Here is a 19,210-nt window from a genome sequence, read left to right as displayed (position 1 = left end):
TGAAACTCCAAGAATTTATTGAATTATAAATTTTTTGTTTTCATTTTTCCAAAAGTTTATCAGACATTTCCTTCACCCCGATCACGTTATGTTTCAAATGTCTAAGTAAGATATTCTTATCTTTGCTTATAATATTTTCCAATGTAATAGCTGATCTAACATGATAATTAAAAAATACTTATTTCTTTTTTTTATTTGTTATTTCCATACAGATAACCTCTAGTTGGTTTTTATAATCTACTAAAAAATCTAAGTCGTGCGACGTAACGTCATATTATAAATAAGATTTCTTTTTTCTTCTCTCTTCCTCTATCTTTCTCTCTTTTTTTTTCTCGTATATACTATTCGTTTATTCATTGTAAAAATTTTGTTCATTAAAGAAGATAGAAGTATATATTCCCATGAACGTTACTTCAAGGCATAACGAAACAAACAGCATAACCTCGCTCTTAACAAGACTTTTGTGTTACATCCAAAGCATCTTGCTTAACTTCATAAAGGCGATCTTACGAACTATACCATATTCGAATGACGATGGTACTATACAAACAGTCAAGTCAAACTTATTTCCGCTATCATCTGTTCGTATTACTTTTTTATATAAAATTTAACTCTTCCATCATGTAAATTATGCCTACGAAACTTCAAAATTGAAATTTTTTTCTTTAAAAATATTTTTAATAAACCTAATTACGTCAAAAGAATTCATTGCTGTTTCTTGGCGGCTATTATCTGTATACATTACTTTTTTACGTGAAATTATAATTTCGGTGTATTTTTGTTTATCATTAACCTTACTTACATGCTACGTCAGAAAAAAGTTAATTCATTTTTTATCTACAAAAATATTTTTGAATAGTTCTAAATAGTCGTAAGAGAATATCTTATTGTCAAAAATAAATAATTATCAGCAAAAAAAAAAAATAGAAACAAAAACAAAGGAATAAATAAATAATTAAATTTACCTAAAAATATTATTTTTTCAAGATAACATAAAATATTTTATTAAATGATTTTCGTAAGCTTTTTTCTTTTCTTTCTTAGGAATATAATTTTGTTCATTATTTGAAATTATTTAAAAGCTGATAAAAAAACGATGGAATTATTTATTTCATTGTTAAGAAACTTCATAACATTTTACGTCTTACGAAGAACACTTGAATGTTTTATTCTTATTAATGTTTTATTCATTCATTCTCTCCTCTCTCTCTCTTCCTCCCTCTCTCTCTCTCTCTTTTAATTTGTTATCATAGAACTATGGTCATGATTAATTGTCGTGTCAAACGCGTGTTGAAAGTGCGTTTTTTATACTTTTAATCAGATGCAATGAATGTACATATATAATATCAATCGTGTAACGACCTATTGAAACAATGATTATGTTGTAATTACTCAATAATCACAAGAGAAAGTTATCTTTTTATATATCCAATTTTCATTCATAATTTCGGGAGATCGCTATTTCTTCTTTTTTTTCATTTTGGAATAATAATATAGGCAATGAACAGTTTGAAATTAATATAAAAACTTGGTTATGCAATATATATTATGATTGGGATTACGTAAATTTTTATCGGATTTGTTCATTTTATTAAGTTCATTAATAACAGACATTTTCCTTTGTAGGATTTATTTCATAATATTTGTGTCATATAATAAAACTTATATCGTTGTTATAAAATATTTAATGATTAGATATACTATATTTTTCTAATAAAATTTGAATATTTTCAAATTATTGTTACTCGTTTTGTTTTCGTTCATGGTTTTTTTTTCTGAAATTTCTATGAAATATTTACTGATTAGATTGAAAATATTTTTCGAACTAAGAATTTTGAAATATATTGAAATTATTTTTATTTTATATATTATTATTAAATTATATTTATTTTATATATTAAGAAAATAATTTCCATACTCTTTTTTCTTTTTTTCATTCACTCATTTCGTTTTTATTCATTTTTTCTTTTTTTTTTTAATGGCTTCGTTTGCTTCCTCGAGTCTTTGTTGTTCCAATTCCAAAGCTCTTTGTTTTCTTCGACAAGTCGGCGTTTTCGAGAACCATGCTACAATTAATGATATATAATGATATGCAATGAGCTAAAAGTACCGAAATACATAATCGATAAGAAATATATTTTTACATAAAAATGCGTCCTCTTCTTCACGATAAACAGGATTTTTGGTACTAATAGCATTAATTAGTTCTGCATGTGTTAATGGCTGTGTTCTTAATTGTACCATTCGTTTCGTCGTCATCACCTATAATATACTTTATTTCATTATTATACACATACGCACGCGCGCGCGCACACACACACACATACACATTTCTTTTTCGACATATATCAGACCAATTAAATAAATATTTTCAATTGAAAGTTATTTTATTACGTAAATACCTCATTAATGGCGGCTAATATTGTACCAATTGTAAATCCGTCACAGATTTTGGTCATTGCTGATATATCAAATTGTCTATTTATTCCAGGATACTATATTAAAAACAAAACAAAAAAAAATATATATATATATATGAGGATGACGATGATGATGATAATGATGATGATAATGAAAATTATTTGAAAATTGTAGACAATTTTTAGTAATTTTTATGTACATATTGTATTATATATTAGTATAATAATTTTATTATTAAAGGCTTGCCTTGTATAATAAATTTCTCCAAACAAGTGACATACTGCCATAATCTGGTCTAGGAACATATATAATTTTGTCATAAGTTTGATACAATAATTTTTGATCTGCATCCCAAGGTAAATTGGTTGTTCCAATTAATATAATTTTATCCTCATTGGTGATACCCTTGATCAATTTTGGTAAATCTTTCTTGAGGCGTTTTGGATCAGTTTTATCAGTTTTAGATGGTTTTTTGACGAATGGTTTTTCAGCTCCATCCATAAAAATGATTGACGGTTGCAATAATCGCGATACCTTGGAAAAAGAAATTAATATTAACGAATTAATCATCAGGTTTTCTTTCTTTTTTCCTCTTCTTCTTCATCTTGTTCGATATTGAAATTGATTAATTATATATGTAAATGTACAAATGATAAATTACGTAGATACATACAGTAATTGTATTGTCATTAAGACGTACATTATATTATGTTGAAGGTTGTCTTTTATATTGATATTCATTTTGATTGCTTTAGATATACAAAAAATAAAAGAAAAACGTTATATACATAATAGTAAAAACATCAACGAATGTGAAGTTTGAAAAATTGTGTATTTGACCCTTTAGATATAGTGGTACTGGCTGATCTTCCGCGACGGGCATATAAACATGTTTTCGCTATCGAAAGTTTCATTCAGCCATACCTGCATTAATATAAACTAACATCGATATAAATTATAACTATTTTTATTTATTTTCATATATAAAAAATTGGAAACAACCAAAATGTCCACATCTCCCACGCAACGTATACGGATTTTGAAGCAAGAAAACAAATGAACAACTATCTAGTTCATTAAAAAAAATGTCATCCAAAGGGATGTTATTATAATAGAGCTTCGTCCCAAAAACAACATACAATTATCAGGAAGCTATTATAGTAACGCAAAGTAGCTAAAGGGTTACAAGACGTTTTGTTTATATAAAAATTATGTAATATATAAAAATATGTTTTGTTTATATAAAAATTTGTATATAAACAATGCTCTTATAAACGTTATTTTAGTAAGACAAATATCAATCTACCTTGGATATCAAATGCATTAACATAATCAATCCAGTTTTTCCAGGATATTTTCCAACGATATTGGCAGGTGTAATATCGAAAAGAGTAGCACCTAATTCTGTACAAATTGCATTAATTAACATTTTTTTGCCACTTCCATGAGGACCTGCTATTAAAACTGATCTTACAAGGGGTGTTAATTCTCTAAGTATACTATTGCCTAAAGGAAGGATGCAATATTCGCTGATTAATTGTCTGATGTCACCTAAAAATAAATAACTAAATAATAATTGTAAGTGTATACAAAAAATGCATAAAAAACATATGTGCAGTATATCACAAAAGTATATTATATATATATATTAAATATATAATAGTATAAAATAGCGTAATATTGAATAAATAACTATGTTAAAAATAAATTATGATATTTATAATTTATATATATTAAAAAAATATATCTATATATATACATTATATAATTCTTATAACATAATTTATATAAACATATATATGTATATATATATATATATATATATATATATATATATATATATATATAATTATATTTTTAACAAATTAATGTTAAATAAATAAACATTCAAATACTTTTGCGATCCATTGTACGTTCATTTTTTAGTAAAAAAATATTTACCTAACGTTGGTAAAGTATTTTTATCATTCTGAAGAAGCTCATAATTGGCATAAGATCTTTCGACCTTAAAATCAGCTAATGGAGTTTCTCGATAAAGTTTAATAATACCTTGAGTGAGAAGTTCTTCGAAAAGAGATTCTGTTGTTCTATCTGGTGTCAAATCTTTTTCTTTTTTTTTTTTATTCTTTTTCCCACTACGACGAATCCGTTTTTGCATTTTCTTACCACGTTTACTTTTAATACCTTTATCTCTGTCCAAAGCTGCTTGAAGAGCTTCTATGTCATCTGTGATTATTATAAAAATTGTTAAATATTGTTTTTAAATATATTAAGATTGTTTTATTTCCAGTAGAACCTTTTATCTTACGCAAACAACTTCCTTTTTTCTTTTATAAAATATTTTATTACTTAGTAAAGAGAAAATTAATTTAATAAATAATAGCAATATATTATAATTTATTATAATATATTACTACTATTGTGTAAATATATTATTATATTAATGTGTAAATATATAATTTATAATATATTGCTAACATATTATAATATATTATATTGCTAACATATTATAATATATTATATTGCTAATATATTATAAATTATATATTTACAAATTAGGCCGATAGCCTAATAACAAAACAATGTTAAAACTACCTTTAAAATTTTCTAGATAAGTTCGGTTTTGAATATATCTATTAAAATTTTGATGAATGATAATGTGTTAATTTAATTGTTAAAAAAAGTTTTAATAAATTATTTTATCCTCCTTTAATAAATTGTTTTATCTTTTTGTAAATAAATATTAATAATATATTCTATATTGAATTAATACAGAATTTAGAAAAAGTCAAATAATTCTTTTTTTAATACAAATGAAATTATTTATTCTTTCATTGTTCCATTATATTTGAATATAACTATGTTTATTAATTCGTACATTGAAAGGTTCTATTATCTAAAAAATTAAAAATTAACAATAAAAAACCTCTCAATGTTTGATCCACTCCAATTCTAACTTCATCTTCAATTTCTCGAATTTTATCAGTTTCAATCATATCTTTATAAGGTTCTTGCATAGGATTCATAGATTCGTCTTTGTTCTTCCATACTTTTTGGTACTCTTCTTGTAAATTAATCAATAATGGAAGAAAATTAGAAGGCATCGATTTCAAATAACTCTGCTCTGTTTCATCTTCCGATTTTTCTGGCTCGCTGCTCCTCTTTGTTTTTGACTTCTTTGATTTTTTTGATTCCTTCGAGGACATTCCGGTTGATTTACTTATCGTACTTTCTGTTCCCTTTTACGTTAGATTAGTCGTATTAATTATTTAGAATGAGTCATAGCAATGTTAGAATAATTGTTGAAATTGCAATAATTATATTTTTCTATAGTTATGTAGAAATTAATAATAAATTAATTATAGATTGGAATTAAGCCTGGTTATTTTCTTCGCTTCTTCTTTTTTCATTTTTAAATTAAATTTAGCTTTCTAATATATTTCAAATGAATAGCAACAATAAGTATAATAATAAATAAAAAATATATATTTTTTTTTCTTAAAGCCAATATATTATATTACTAACTTTCAATAAAATATTATAATAATGGTATATTACTAATTTTTAATAAATAATAAATAAATAAATAAATTGTGAAAAAAAAATTATTGAATAATTATAAAAATATTTGATTATGTTAATAAAATGTTATATAGTTATTATTGATTTATTTGAATAATAAATAAAAACATAATCGCATATATATATATATATAAAATACATATACTTATATACCTGCCTACTGAAGATAAATCGGGAACCTCCACTTTCAGCAGATGGTAAATCCGGAATTTTTCCAGTTTGTTGAAAGTAATCATTTATCCAGTTTCGAATTTCACTTCTCATATTCTCTTCCATCACAGCACTCCTTTCTTTACGAATTCTTTCCGTTGTTTCCTTTATCAATTTTTCATAAATTTCTTGAAACTTTATTTGCTTTTCATGACGATAATGTATAATTTTTTCTGTTTGCCGAATATTTTTCATCTTTACTTGATTAGGTGGAAGCATACCTAAAGAAGTATATGTATATATCTATTTAAGGTGTATATATATATATTCTTTTTAAATTCTAAATAAATCAAAATTTATAAACTAATATAAATGTTAAATTAGAATTTGTAAATTCGTATTCAATGATATTTATGAATAAATTCATTTTTATTCATTATTAGATCTTAAATCTCTTTTTTTATCATTATTGAAATTATAATTATTACAATAAAAAATATTAATTGAAAACAATTTCTATTTATTTATCATTTAAAAATGAAAAAGAATTCAAAATAATAACAAATAAATTATTTGTTTCTTGTAATCATTTGCTTAAACTTAGACACATGGTTTTTTGTGTATCAAATGAATCTAAAAAAAAAAATGTTGAACCTATTAATAACATTTCATCTAATCGTCTTTTCCGGATCCAACATCGAGTTCTATAACCTCTCCAAATTTTTTGAATCTTTGTCGCAGCAGCTTCAATATTTTCCTTTTGTATTTCCTCTATTTCTTGTTTAGCTATTGATTTTTCTTTCATTTGTCTTATTTCCTTCATAAACTGGAATCTTACTCGTCCTTGTCTTGCTCTTTCGTGAGCCTAAAATAGTTATATATATATACATATAAAATAGTTATATATATATATATATATATACGTACAATCATATATATGTATATATATTATTTTTATTATTATATTAAATTAGTTATATTTAATTATGTTATTCTATTCTTTGGAAAATAAATAATATGTGTGTGTGTGTACATATACATATATATATATAGAGTATCCTAAAATAAATAAGAAATATTTTAAATAAAAAGGTTTATTTAAAATATTTTACATATTATAATCACATCAAGCGAATTCTATTGTTACAAAACGGAAAAAAGACTACGTGAAACAAATCTGAAAGCGATAGAGCGGGAAATTCAAAATTCTATAAACGAAATTATTGTTTTTACATAAATAACAAAATCATATGATAAAAATGCCAATCAATAGAACAATACAATTTAATATAATTAATTTAATATAATAATAATAATATATTATTAATAATATAAAAAGTATGTAATGTTATTATATAAACATTACTAAATGTAATTATATAAATATACTATACAATATAATAATGTGCAATATATATTTATTATAATTAATAGTAAATAAAATTGATATAAAAGTTGATATTAACAAAATTTCTGTTCTACCTGAATCAATTTTACAGCTTCTAGTTCACTCATTGTTTTAGACACAATAATCTCATCGAGAAAACCCAAATTTCTCAAAGTATTTTCTATGAATTCTCGTCTATCATTTATTTCTTTTCGACGTTCTCTCGTAAAATATCTCGGTATTCGAATTTCTACATCTTCGGGGGTAACGCCATATTTTATTAATATGTCATCATAATAACTGTGTTCAGAAAGATCAACATTTACTAATTCATGTTTTAATTCTAAAACTCTTCCTATAATTGATTCCAATAATTTTTTAAGTAAGATACGTTTTTGTGGTTGTATTATTTGATCGTAACACTCTTCTAACTTATTACAAACAATGATGTACTTTACATACAATTCCGAGACAATTTGATGTGCCTTCTTTCGATCCTTTTGCGGTTTTGAGCTTTGCACAGACGAATCAGTCCGTATTAATTCATCTATAGTATTTTGGGTCTCTTTCCAAAGTTCGTTATACGTTGCATTCGACATATTTGTATTTTATTTTTAGGAATGTTTCTGTACTTCTAAGTTCAACTAACTAAACTTTTCTAACTAAATGAAAGTTACAACTAATTCTTTGAACGAAAGTATATACATACTGTTTTATTTACCTTAGCGACGTTTAATCGTTAAAAGCATTATAATTCATTCGTCCGGTTACATCAATCGAATTTCGCGCGCCACGATTGAAGTTGATTATGCGTGTCCTTATGTTTTAATAATATATTTATTATATCATTGTTTCTTTTTTGCTTTTTTCTTTTTTTTTTTTTTTACATAGAAACATTTATTTGTATGTATTATTTCTTTATTATAGATGTGATGTCAATAAGAATATTTGAAATAGATAGAATAGCCAAATCTAACCAATATGGAACATGAAACTATTCTTCATTGAACGAAATAATTAAATATTTGTTATTGTTAAAAGATTTACATTTCTTATGTTTTTTTATATTATACAGAGGTTTTTTTTTTTTATTGTAACATTATATAACGAGTATAGTTTTGAGATGACGCATTTAGATTTACATTTAATGATATTAAAATTTGTCAAGTTAATATCATATAATGTTATAAAAATTGAGTGTGTTTTGTATTTTTCGATAATATTGTATTATTATTTCTTTGTACAAATTATACAGTGAGACTGAAAACAAATTTTAATCAAGAACACTAAGAGAATATAATTGAGATTATATATTTCTGATTATTATTCATGAATCTTAGTAATTATTTAAATTAAAATTACAAATGAAAGATAAATGTATAATTTCTTGTAATTTCAGTTCAACACATGACTTTTCATTGACATTTAAAAGTAGTATTGAGCATATATATGTTATGATTAATTATTGTAATTGAACATATCTTCAATTCAAAAGATTTGTTTCTTTAGTTAAATATTTAAATTAGACATATATAAATATTTAAATTATAAAAATATTTAAATATTAAATTAGAAAATATTTACAATAATGTTTACAGAAGTTCCTCTATAATCAACTCTGAAGAATAATATAATTTTTTTCTAGAGAATAAATTAAGCATCATTTCAATATTCAATATCAGATAAGCGATATTTGGATTTTATTTTCTTAGCACCGTATTAAAGATAAAAATTTTATTATGATATTATTTTTATTATTATTTTTTCCAGATATATTTAATTGAAAAATATTTTATAATTATTAGTAGTTAAGGATTTCCTAAATCTTATTAATTATGTAATATTCTTATATAAATTTTAAATATTAAATCTATTTCTAACTTCTATGAAATTTTGCAATTATAACAAAAAACAAAATCTTTTTACATTTTTAGCATAAACAAAATAAATCTATATATACATGTAAATAAAATTGTCATTTCAATGAAAAGGAAATATTAGTAATAGGAAAGCATGGTGACTAAAGAAGATAGTCGTGATAAATTAATCACTAATTAATAGAAAAATCGAACTGTAAAAAAATTCAGAAAAGAGCCTTATTCCTACTATAGTTCAATTTATTTATAAAAATTTAGAGATTGCTTAGAAAATTAGAGATTATAAATTTACATAAACGGCTGCAGTTGCTTATTTCAACAATTTTTGAACATTTGTGAACAAATTATTAATAATTATTAATAAAAAACAAGTTATTGTAAAAATATATTTTTAAATTTGAAGATAGAATTGCATACACTTGTAATAAAAAATATCATTGTTATTAAAGTTATTATTTTAAAATATTTTTAAACATACAAAGAATTTTGAAATTTTAATAATAAATAAAATGAAATATATATATATATATTTATATAAATCTTATATCTAAATAAATTACATATATAAAATTGATATAAATAAAATAAATTTGAAGTATCAATATAAAGTTATTCATAATTTTAATAATTTCATTCATTCAAGTAAAGTTTGTATTTCTTCTCGATTGTTATTTCTTTACATTTATAATGCATATATATTATATTATATGTAAAGAATACACGCGCTGGGCAGCAACAGCCCGAATTCGATAGAAGATTTACATTGCAATGCAACTAACTTAACATCGTAACGTACTTCAGACCGTTCCGGTTGGCCACAGTCGCTCGTTTCAAAACGTCATCTTGGCTGGTAGTTGCTGGCTAAAATAATATTCTTGTAAATATACCGATCACCACCGTTTACGGGTGGTGATGATAACGAGACATTCGTAGAAATGGCGACGGTATTAGAGCAGTTTGTAAATAATGTGCGGACGCTTTCGAAGCAAGGTACGGTAAAAATGTGTGAGTTTTTCTCTGATAGATGATAACATAACCTCTAAATAATTTGTACTATTTTTTTATCCTACAAATGCATTATTTTTATATTACGATATTATTACTTTATCTTATTTTTAAAATAACCTCTATTACTTGTCTCATTAATGAAACGATCTTTCATTCATTCAACATTTACTATTATACTTGCTTTGTTGAATCAAATTATGCATCTTTCAAGGATTGAAATTTTTTTGAATTATTGTAAGATCGAATTTATTACTTTTATTAATAACTTTTTGACACGATCGATAAGATTATTTTAATGCAATCGATATATATATATATACATACATATACATATAGATATATATATATATATATATATATCATACACATACATATACACATATAGATGCAATAGATGAAAAGAATAATGGATATATATTCTATTGGTTTCTTAACTATAGGTAACTTCCGAGAATTATATGAGATTATAAATAAGAATATTGACGCACTAATGAAAAATGGACAACACCTAGATAATGTTTTGGAAACGTTGGACTTGCAACAACACTCCCTTGGAATTTTGGCAGTATTGTGCATTAAATTTTCATTGCCTAATCCCAGTAGTACCAATAATCCTGATGCATATAAGCCATTATTTAATCAGGTTCAAGAATTTTTCATAGGGTGCAACAGTAAACAAGTTCAATTTGCACCAGATACATGTAAGCTTATTTTATTTTACAATCTTTATATTAATTGTATAGTCTTTTTTAAATACAAAATTTTTATTAAAATCGAATATCTTGTAGATGCAGAACTATGTCATTTACTCACTCAAACTCTAGTTGAATTGCAAGTGCCGTTACGTGGTATAGAATTACTGCGTAGAGCTATACGTAAGATCCAACTGTTTGATAGTCAGCTAACTTCGATACATGCTGATCTCTGCCAATTATGCCTTCTGTCTAAGTGTTTTAAACCAGCGCTTGAGTTTCTTGATATTGATGTTACTGGTATTAGCCAGGAAGGTGCACAGTTTGACTCAAAGTTTTTTTTACTTTATTATTATTATGGTGGTATGATATATACAGCACTAAAAAATTATGATCGTGCATTATATTTCTTTGAAGTGTGTGTAACGACTCCTGCTATGGCTGTCAGTCATATTATGTTAGAGGCCTATAAAAAATATATTCTGGTCTCTTTAATATTACATGGAAAGATCTTAAATTTACCTAGGTACACGAGTCAGGTAGTAAATAGGTACATAAAACCATTAAGTCTACCATATCAAGAATTAGCAACAGCTTACTTGACAAATAATTGTGAAGAAGTGCTGACCGTTATTAGAAAATACCAAGAACTTTTTGTAAGAGAGCACAACTCGGGATTAGTTAAGCAAGTGCTCAGCTATTTGTACAAAAAAAATATACAGAGGTTGACAAAAACTTTCTTGACACTTAGTTTAAGCGATGTTGCAAGCAGAGTTCAACTGGCTGGCCCTTCGGAAGCAGAGAAATATATTTTAAATATGGTAAACTCTATTTTACCGACAATTTTTTCATATTTAATATATATTTAACAAATTCTTTTTGATTGTAGATAGAAGATGGAGAAATTTTTGCGACTATAAATCAGAAGGATGGTATGGTAGTATTTCACGATGATCCCGAAAAATATAATTCACCACAAATGTTAGCTAAACTTCAGAAAGAAATGCAAACGTGCGCAGAATTAGATAAGCGAGTGCTCGAGATGGAAGAGGAAGTTGTTCTTACCCCACAATATGTTCGAAAAACTTGTGGTCAAAACGATCAAGACGATCAAACAGTTGGACCCACAAATGTCACAAATGGTCAAGCTCAGTTAAAACATAACACCTACTCTATGTAACATACATACGTCGTTGTGCATTATCTTTATTAAAAAAGAAGGAAATTAACGAAAAAGTCTTGTTAAAGGTCAAGCACAAGTACATTTTGAAGCCTGTTTTGGGTGAAATATATAAATCTGTCAAAATTTGGCTAAAATGATCTATTTTGTACAAAGATTACAAGACTACGATTAACAACTAGTAAAATTCTAAACAATAAGAAATTAAGGCTGAAACTAATCGCAGTTTATTGATTCTAGAATTTTTCTTAACAGTTGTATTGACGCTCATATTTGTAAAATCACAATTTAAAAACAACATATAGTAAAAACACAAACGCAAGATAATAAAAAAAGAAGTGTAGTACGTATCTGTATAAAGTTACCAATATGCTTTATCTCATAATTATTATTGAGTTTGTTTCAATTTGCATATAAAATACATCACGAGATAATTAACATCTGAAGCAGGCTTTATGAATAAAATTACGTAGATGATTAAAATATTGTGGTAGTTATCCACGAGAGGTCGTATTGTTTTGAAAAATAAGGATACACGCTGTTTCATACATGAGCATTTTTAACACTAAAAGTAAACTTAATAAATTATTGAAATAGTACAGCTTTCTAAATGTATAAGTATGTGTTACAAAATTAGTACTTAGTAGTATGATCTTAGTTATTATTTCTTTTTGAGCGATTTACAAATTTATTTATATTTCTTTTATTACATTTATATATTAGACAAATTCAAAGTTTCAGGTAAGTAATATATTTTTTTTACAGTGAAAAATGAAAGTGAGTCTTTTTATATTAGATGTTTCAAATATAAAATTACCAAAGCATGTAATATCTTTAATAACATGATAACAGTAAACTATTATGCAAATAATTTTGTGCTTAATAATAGAAATGTAAACTTAAGATTTTTAATTGATTCTTGTGTTAATCTATTTTGAACTGTAAGTAGAAATAAATTTGTTCTTCGTTTCTCTTTTTTTTTTGGTCCATCCTTATAATAAAATACAACAGTTGTAGCTGATAATGCAAAAAATAATCTCTATTTACAAGCATTTGTTTAGAATAATAACAATAGTATATTAATATTTTAAGATAACAGATCTTGAATTTTTGTTAAAACCATTTGAACCATTTCATGTGATTCCATTGTTCCGTCAAGGAATATTAGTTCTGTAGATGCCTGATCATTTTGTTTAATTACTGATAGATATTTTAAATATTCTGGCCAAACAAATGCATCAAAATATCCTGGAACATCAGCAGGAGAATACGTTCTTATGCTCCTACGTTTCCAACATTCTTCTTTGGTCAATGTAAGGAAATATTTAAGTTCGCATAAATTTGAAATCGGTTTAAACCCAAATAATAAGAAACCTTCTAATATTAATACTCGTCTTAACTCTTTATCAGATTTATCAGATCTTTTTGGCTTAGACTCTATCAATTTTAAAATGTCCGAATACATTTTGTTCATATCCAAGCTTGATAAAATTTCCCAATTAATATGATTTAATGCTGGAATTTTAACGTGCCTTGGATCATCTGGAGATAAAAAATAACTATCTTGATGTATTACAATAGAATCATCTAACTTTTTATGTAATTCTTTAGCTAAGGTACTTTTTCCGCTGCATGTTACTCCTGAGATGCCAACTATTAACCAGTTTTTTCTGTTCATTGCTGATTTTTAAAATATCAACTTTACGATATACTGTAATGTCAAATTATGATTATATCTATTATATAATTTTATTATACGATAATTAGCAAGTATTTCTTGACACAAATTTTTTCCAAGAATCACATGTATAGAGTAATAACTATAATATTAAATTTAATTTGTTAATTATTTGTGCATATTATTATGTAATACATTGTAATTGTACAAGATTATTATATTTAATAATTAATTATTAATACCATTATTTTTTTCATTTGTTCTTAGAAATATATGATCGTATATGGTATAACGTAAAAATGATTAAACCACCAACAAAACATAAACCAGAAATTGCAGGTATTAATAAAGCCAGATGCTGGGGATAAAAGAAAGATTGTAATCTATCATCATCAATAAAAGGCAAACCGATTATCCACAGAGTATAATACAAAAAAATAATCGAAGTAAATATTAATATTTGTTTTCCCTTATCATGATCACTAACGGACATTGTAAACTTAGTTTGTTACTTATTCCATCTTGATTGACTTAAATTTAATCAAAAAAATAATATCCTTCATGTGTAATAATTTTACAATGTATGAAAGTCTTATCAATTTAAATATTCATATATAAGTGCATGAAAGCTAAAATTTACAAAATTATCACTTGACAAGAATATTTTACAAATATTCACCTACTATCTATACTATTCTATTTTTCTAACTTATAAATAAAGCTTATCAAAATTAACTTACACACAATTGCAATATAGTTTACTAGAAACTATAGAGATATAAGCATAATTGTAATTCTGAGATCTTTTTATCTTTCTTATTATTCTTCTTTTGTAAAATTATATCTATGTATTTTTGAATGCTGTAAAAGAAAATGCAAAAAATTAATTACAAATTTTTACACCCAAACATTAGTAATTAAAGAAAATTTTATTATCTACCGTTATCGATTGACATCAACTTAAATTTTAACCTTCGTGTATACATATCATGACATAATAATTGATATTTCATATGTCATTCGATATACGTATATTTTTCTTGTACATACGTATGATCTTGGTCAAAAAATACAAAATAAATTCTAGAATGAATTGTCAATTAATAATTTATTTAATGCACACTATTTCATTTTCTCGTTGTTTATGACGTGTAATACTTCGTGTGTAATATATACTGTGCGTATTATGTAACTTGAGACATGTGCGTGACATTTTTGTAAACTTTGTGACGTAGATCTTTAATCTATATATATTTGTTATTATTATTAATCAGTAATAAATTAGTAAAAAATAACTAAAACATGTCCAATTCGCTTGTTCATAAGAGTCTTGAACTCTTCGAATACGATGATTTGAAAAAAGGTAAAATTCTATGATATTTATAGGTTATATAAAGCACGTGAAATTAAATGTGATTGTTTATTTATAGAAAAAAAGAAGAAGAAACATAATAGTTATAAAGGAACTTTAGAATTAATTCCTGCTAAGCATAGAATTATTTCTTTCAAGGAAAAGACAAGTATATATTTATTATTTTTATTAACTTATATTTTGCATATTATAATAGAAGAATGTTTAATTAAATATTAAATGTGTTTTTGTAGATATCAATATTTTGGGTCGATCCAATAAGGTTACTGTATATGAAGCTAAAAAACGATTGGAGTCGAAGAAGAATTTAATGGAAGAAAATATACAGAATCTTTTATTATTGAGTAGTAATTGTTTGGATCAACATACAGTTGACAAGGTATGGAATATAAGAAGCATTGAAATTGTATAGAAGTGTGTTTAGATATATTACTATTTTATACGCTTTAGGTTTTAAAACGAGCTGTTAAGAAACAATATATTCCAAAAGAGAAAAAGAAGCCAAAACAAGAAAGTACTGCATTTTCGGAGGAAGATTTTAAGAAATTTGAACAAGAATATGTAGACGAATAAGGTAGAATAATATCTTTTGTATATTAATATGTAAAGAAAAATTAATAATTGTTCACGTTATTTGTTGTAAATAATTTACAACAAAGGAAAGAAAGCTGAAATTATAATAAATTTAAGATTACCTATACGTGATTTCTATTTTATATTGTGGAACGATAAATTTCCATTTTAGAAAGTGTAAAAGATTAAATAACATTTTTTTTTCATTTAGGTTATCGTGAATTTGTAGTTTCACGACATAATAATATTTATTTAGATGAAAATTGTGATAGATATTACAGTTTCTCTTATTATTTATTGAAAATAATCTTAATTCATCGTTCGAGTTGTCAGTAATATTTCTTTAATATGAATTGTTGGTAATATGTTAAAATTATCTTACGAATTATCGATAATATATTTGAATTATCTTACGAGTTGTCGATAATTTATTTGAACTGACTTTAATTTGTTTTAAGATTTTCATAAGTTTTCTCTATCATTATTCGAAAGTTTTGGAATAGATAAATATTCTTATTTATTTAAAATTAAGATACGAGTCCTTTGTAATTGAAAATGAATCAGTATTCATCTGGCGCAAGAGATATTAGAAAAATTAGTAGTTTATATATATTCTAGAACTATGAGATGTATAGGTTGTTTAAGCTCATGTTCCAGAAGATTTTTTTGGGGATAAATGTTGGGATAGATTTAAGACTCAAAGAATCATTGATTGTCAGTGTATTGATATTAAATGTGTGATAAATTTTTTTTAAACTAAACTTAAAAAAGAATGTAAAAAAGCAACACTATGAGATATAAAACGGACGTCATTTAAGAGAAATATTAAGGAAGAATGTTGTGTAAAATTGATATCTAAATATTGGCAAACAGTTTATAACTTTGTGATTTAAGCGAGTATTTAATTTATGCATTAATGTATAATATCATAATAAAAAAATAGCCCAAAAATTCCCAAAATCTTAGAGAAATGTGAAATTTTTGCCACCTATGTAAATATTTGAAATATTTATAAAACATTTTTAATCATTAATTTTAAATAAATTATTAGTATTATATAATAAAATATCAATACGTAATATTATATGTGATCAGTGTTAAACAGATTAATATAAAAACAATGTTTAGTAATTTAAATAATATTTATAATAAACCTAGACGATTAATTATTTATACTGATCATTTATATTTTATACTGATATTTTATAATTAGTATATATATACTGATTATAAAATATGTCAGTATTTATATGACAAAAATATATAAGTAACGCTGTAGTATATTCTCATAATGTGAATATAAAACAATGAAATAATTTTTAATCGAATCGATAATATGTATCGAGCCTTAATTCTTTTTCATACGATAAACTTAAAAAATGTTTATCGGACTATTTTTAATATTGTAAAATCGGTTACGTCTTAATGTATCAAGATTATTGATCTTGGAATTTGTCAAAATATATGACTGGCTTGCTTGATCCATAAATAATATATTTTTATAGTATGGACTATAAATTTCATTGCCGTATGAACCTGTTAATCAGTTGTTAATATGTTGATTATTTCATGAACGACGCATAGTAGAAATTGTTTTAGTAAATATAATTTTAATGATTGTTTAGTATATATAAATATGCAAAAAAAAAGAAACAAATAAGTATCTGACCTACATAATCGAGGAAGATCATCAATGAAAAAAAAATGTTTACATAAATTATAGTTTACTAAGAGCTGATGTAAATTTTTTTTTGCAATATCAACAAATAACTTGTATATGTACTTATATCACATTTTGCCTTTAATTTTTCCTTCCTCCTGAAAGAATAGTTAATGTTCTACTATTCTATATTTTATACTCAATTATTTTATATAAGAGAAAAGAATTAACTTTTTATTGCTTCTGTGAATCATATCTTTGCGTGCACTTCAGATCTAACAAGAAAAAATTTGCTGAGACATGGGTTGATTGCACGAGCAAAGTTCATATATTTCATATTCAATAGTTTTAATATTTTTAATGTTTTAAAATCCTTCTTGTAATTATACCTATCCCATTGAGGGAAAAAAAATTATAAATAAAAAATAAAACATTAAAAATATTTAATCTTTATTATTATTGACATTCTATAGATTCACCTAATTTACAATCCGGATTGGTTTGCAAATTTATTTGATTTTTCAATTAAAAAAATGTGAAAAAATTATAATAAATTTACTTAAATATATATACATTTTGTACAAATTAACAAATTTTCAAAATTTATCGTATAATATAGCTAGGGTACAACGAATCACATAATGATGAATATTTATTCTTTTCCAACTAAAGATTTAAATATTACCGTTAAAATGATTGAATGTTTAATGATTGATTTTTTTCATTAAACATAGACAATCGTAATCCGTGCAATTACTAACCGTTTAGGGGGAGAGTTAAAAGTTGCATATCTAATTGCATTCCATAAAATTATACGACTAAATACATATAAGATCGATTTTACTTTTGTTTTATGAAGTTTATTATATTTGATACTTTATAGAAAAAAAAGTAAATTATATTAATTCTTTATAAATAATTATAATAAAATTAATGAATTTTACCTTAATATTGCAGATTCACCATTTCCAATTATTGAATATAGTCGGGAACCGAGAATCTTCTGATCATATTGTGAGTACTCAAATGAAAAATAATAAATAGTACGATACTGATAATGAGTATGAAGTAACAAGGGGAGTAAGAATATAAAATATATTAAAGTTACGCTTTATACTCTTTATCCTTCTTTTTGTATTTTCTAATTCTTAATAAAGCAAATTTTTATAATATTGTAATGTAATTTTTTTAAAAAATATTCTATATCACATAGAACAATACAAGTAATAATTATAATAGCATTTACTGTTATTATGGAAATTATGATCAATTTTATTTGAAAAAAAAAAAAAAAAAAAAAAAAAAAAAAATTCTTATATTTTATTTCATAATAAACAAATATTTTATGATTATAATAATAATTAAGAGATTTACGTATGTCATGTTGGCATTGTACAACGAGTTCTATAGAGAACTATTTTGTATTTTAACAGGATATGAATAAAGAAGTTATCAATTAAAATTATAAAAATATGTGGTGTATTCAAATTTTAATATCTCACAGTAATAATAACAACATAACAATAATAATAATGACATAACAATAATAATAAGGCTGTTATTACATAACAAATACATGTGTATATTGATACTTTACATAAATTAAATTTTTCTATTGATAAGATTATAT

The 19,210-nt window shown here is 24.1% G+C and overlaps 5 protein-coding genes across 11 annotated transcripts; 2 read left to right on the top strand and 3 right to left on the bottom strand.

The window, feature by feature from the left end:
• Positions 1–1,851: 1,851 nt before the first annotated feature.
• On the bottom strand, positions 1,852–8,218 carry LOC118448627 (dynein regulatory complex subunit 11). 4 transcript variants are annotated; one of them, XM_035882124.2, is made up of 11 exons: positions 8,003–8,218; positions 7,636–7,840; positions 6,808–7,018; positions 6,157–6,434; positions 5,348–5,660; positions 4,363–4,647; positions 3,728–3,972; positions 2,668–2,955; positions 2,403–2,495; positions 2,145–2,262; positions 1,852–2,066 (listed from the first exon to the last, which is right to left on the bottom strand). In XM_035882124.2, the coding sequence occupies exons 1-11, from the start codon at positions 8,137–8,139 to the stop codon at positions 1,957–1,959; spliced, it is 2,283 nt and encodes a 760-aa protein (XP_035738017.2). In that variant the 5' UTR covers positions 8,140–8,218; the 3' UTR covers positions 1,852–1,956. The 4 variants fall into 4 exon arrangements, with proteins under 4 accessions (XP_035738017.2, XP_035738016.2, XP_085517006.1 ...); XM_035882123.2 differs by having other exon boundaries at positions 7,636–8,218; XM_085660880.1 differs by having other exon boundaries at positions 5,348–5,615; positions 7,636–8,218.
• Positions 8,219–10,197: 1,979 nt separating this feature from the next.
• On the top strand, positions 10,198–13,273 carry CSN3 (COP9 signalosome subunit 3). 2 transcript variants are annotated; one of them, XM_035882127.2, is made up of 4 exons: positions 10,198–10,422; positions 10,866–11,126; positions 11,214–11,938; positions 12,007–13,273. In XM_035882127.2, exons 1-4 carry the CDS (start codon positions 10,353–10,355, stop codon positions 12,295–12,297), a joined length of 1,347 nt encoding a protein of 448 aa, XP_035738020.1. In that variant the 5' UTR covers positions 10,198–10,352; the 3' UTR covers positions 12,298–13,273. The 2 variants fall into 2 exon arrangements, with proteins under 2 accessions (XP_035738020.1, XP_035738021.1); XM_035882128.2 differs by having other exon boundaries at positions 10,199–10,407.
• Positions 13,274–13,371: 98 nt separating this feature from the next.
• Nrk1 (nicotinamide riboside kinase) lies at positions 13,372–14,048 on the bottom strand. 2 transcript variants are annotated; one of them, XM_085660887.1, is made up of 2 exons: positions 13,918–14,048; positions 13,372–13,839 (listed from the first exon to the last, which is right to left on the bottom strand). In XM_085660887.1, the coding sequence occupies exons 1-2, from the start codon at positions 13,973–13,975 to the stop codon at positions 13,385–13,387; spliced, it is 513 nt and encodes a 170-aa protein (XP_085517013.1). In that variant the 5' UTR covers positions 13,976–14,048; the 3' UTR covers positions 13,372–13,384. The 2 variants fall into 2 exon arrangements, with proteins under 2 accessions (XP_085517013.1, XP_085517012.1); XM_085660886.1 differs by having other exon boundaries at positions 13,372–13,975.
• Positions 14,049–14,222: 174 nt separating this feature from the next.
• Positions 14,223–14,722, bottom strand: LOC146872616 (uncharacterized). Its single transcript, XM_085660888.1, has one exon. It carries the CDS (start codon positions 14,466–14,468, stop codon positions 14,229–14,231), a length of 240 nt encoding a protein of 79 aa, XP_085517014.1. The 5' UTR covers positions 14,469–14,722; the 3' UTR covers positions 14,223–14,228.
• A 479-nt stretch (positions 14,723–15,201) lies between these two features.
• LOC118448631 (uncharacterized) lies at positions 15,202–18,689 on the top strand. 2 transcript variants are annotated; one of them, XM_035882132.2, is made up of 5 exons: positions 15,202–15,338; positions 15,406–15,495; positions 15,581–15,726; positions 15,798–15,921; positions 18,538–18,689. In XM_035882132.2, the coding sequence occupies exons 1-4, from the start codon at positions 15,278–15,280 to the stop codon at positions 15,918–15,920; spliced, it is 420 nt and encodes a 139-aa protein (XP_035738025.1). In that variant the 5' UTR covers positions 15,202–15,277; the 3' UTR covers position 15,921; positions 18,538–18,689. The 2 variants fall into 2 exon arrangements, with proteins under 2 accessions (XP_035738025.1, XP_035738024.1); XM_035882131.2 differs by lacking the exon at positions 18,538–18,689 and having other exon boundaries at positions 15,798–16,962.
• The last annotated feature ends 521 nt before the right edge of the window (positions 18,690–19,210 follow it).

Source organism: Vespa mandarinia, chromosome 13 (assembly GCF_050613455.1).
Source record: "Vespa mandarinia isolate Hongniang chromosome 13, ASM5061345v1, whole genome shotgun sequence".
NCBI lineage: Eukaryota > Metazoa > Arthropoda > Insecta > Hymenoptera > Vespidae > Vespa > Vespa mandarinia.
Note: the sequence above shows the minus strand (reverse complement) of the source record. Positions and strands in the feature narration are given on the sequence as shown.

Bases quoted from the DNA above. Each gene is read 5' to 3' on its own strand.
- LOC118448627 (XM_035882123.2), bottom strand. From the start codon at position 8,139: ATGTCGAATGCAACGTATAACGAACTTTGGAAAGAGACCCAAAATACT. The intron at 5,661-6,156 runs GTATATAAGTAT...CTAACGTAAAAG, and splicing joins GATTTATCTTCAGTAGGCAG to GGAACAGAAAGTACGATAAG. The intron at 2,956-3,727 runs GTAGATTGATAT...TCTTTTTCCAAG, and splicing joins TAATGCATTTGATATCCAAG to GTATCGCGATTATTGCAACC.
- CSN3 (XM_035882127.2), top strand. From the start codon at position 10,353: ATGGCGACGGTATTAGAGCAGTTTGTAAATAATGTGCGGACGCTTTCG. The intron at 11,127-11,213 runs GTAAGCTTATTT...AATATCTTGTAG, and splicing joins TCAATTTGCACCAGATACAT to ATGCAGAACTATGTCATTTA. The intron at 11,939-12,006 runs GTAAACTCTATT...TTTTGATTGTAG, and splicing joins AGAAATATATTTTAAATATG to ATAGAAGATGGAGAAATTTT.
- Nrk1 (XM_085660886.1), bottom strand. From the start codon at position 13,975: ATGAACAGAAAAAACTGGTTAATAGTTGGCATCTCAGGAGTAACATGC.
- LOC146872616 (XM_085660888.1), bottom strand. From the start codon at position 14,468: ATGTCCGTTAGTGATCATGATAAGGGAAAACAAATATTAATATTTACT.
- LOC118448631 (XM_035882132.2), top strand. From the start codon at position 15,278: ATGTCCAATTCGCTTGTTCATAAGAGTCTTGAACTCTTCGAATACGAT. The intron at 15,339-15,405 runs GTAAAATTCTAT...GTTTATTTATAG, and splicing joins ATACGATGATTTGAAAAAAG to AAAAAAAGAAGAAGAAACAT. The intron at 15,727-15,797 runs GTATGGAATATA...TATACGCTTTAG, and splicing joins ATCAACATACAGTTGACAAG to GTTTTAAAACGAGCTGTTAA.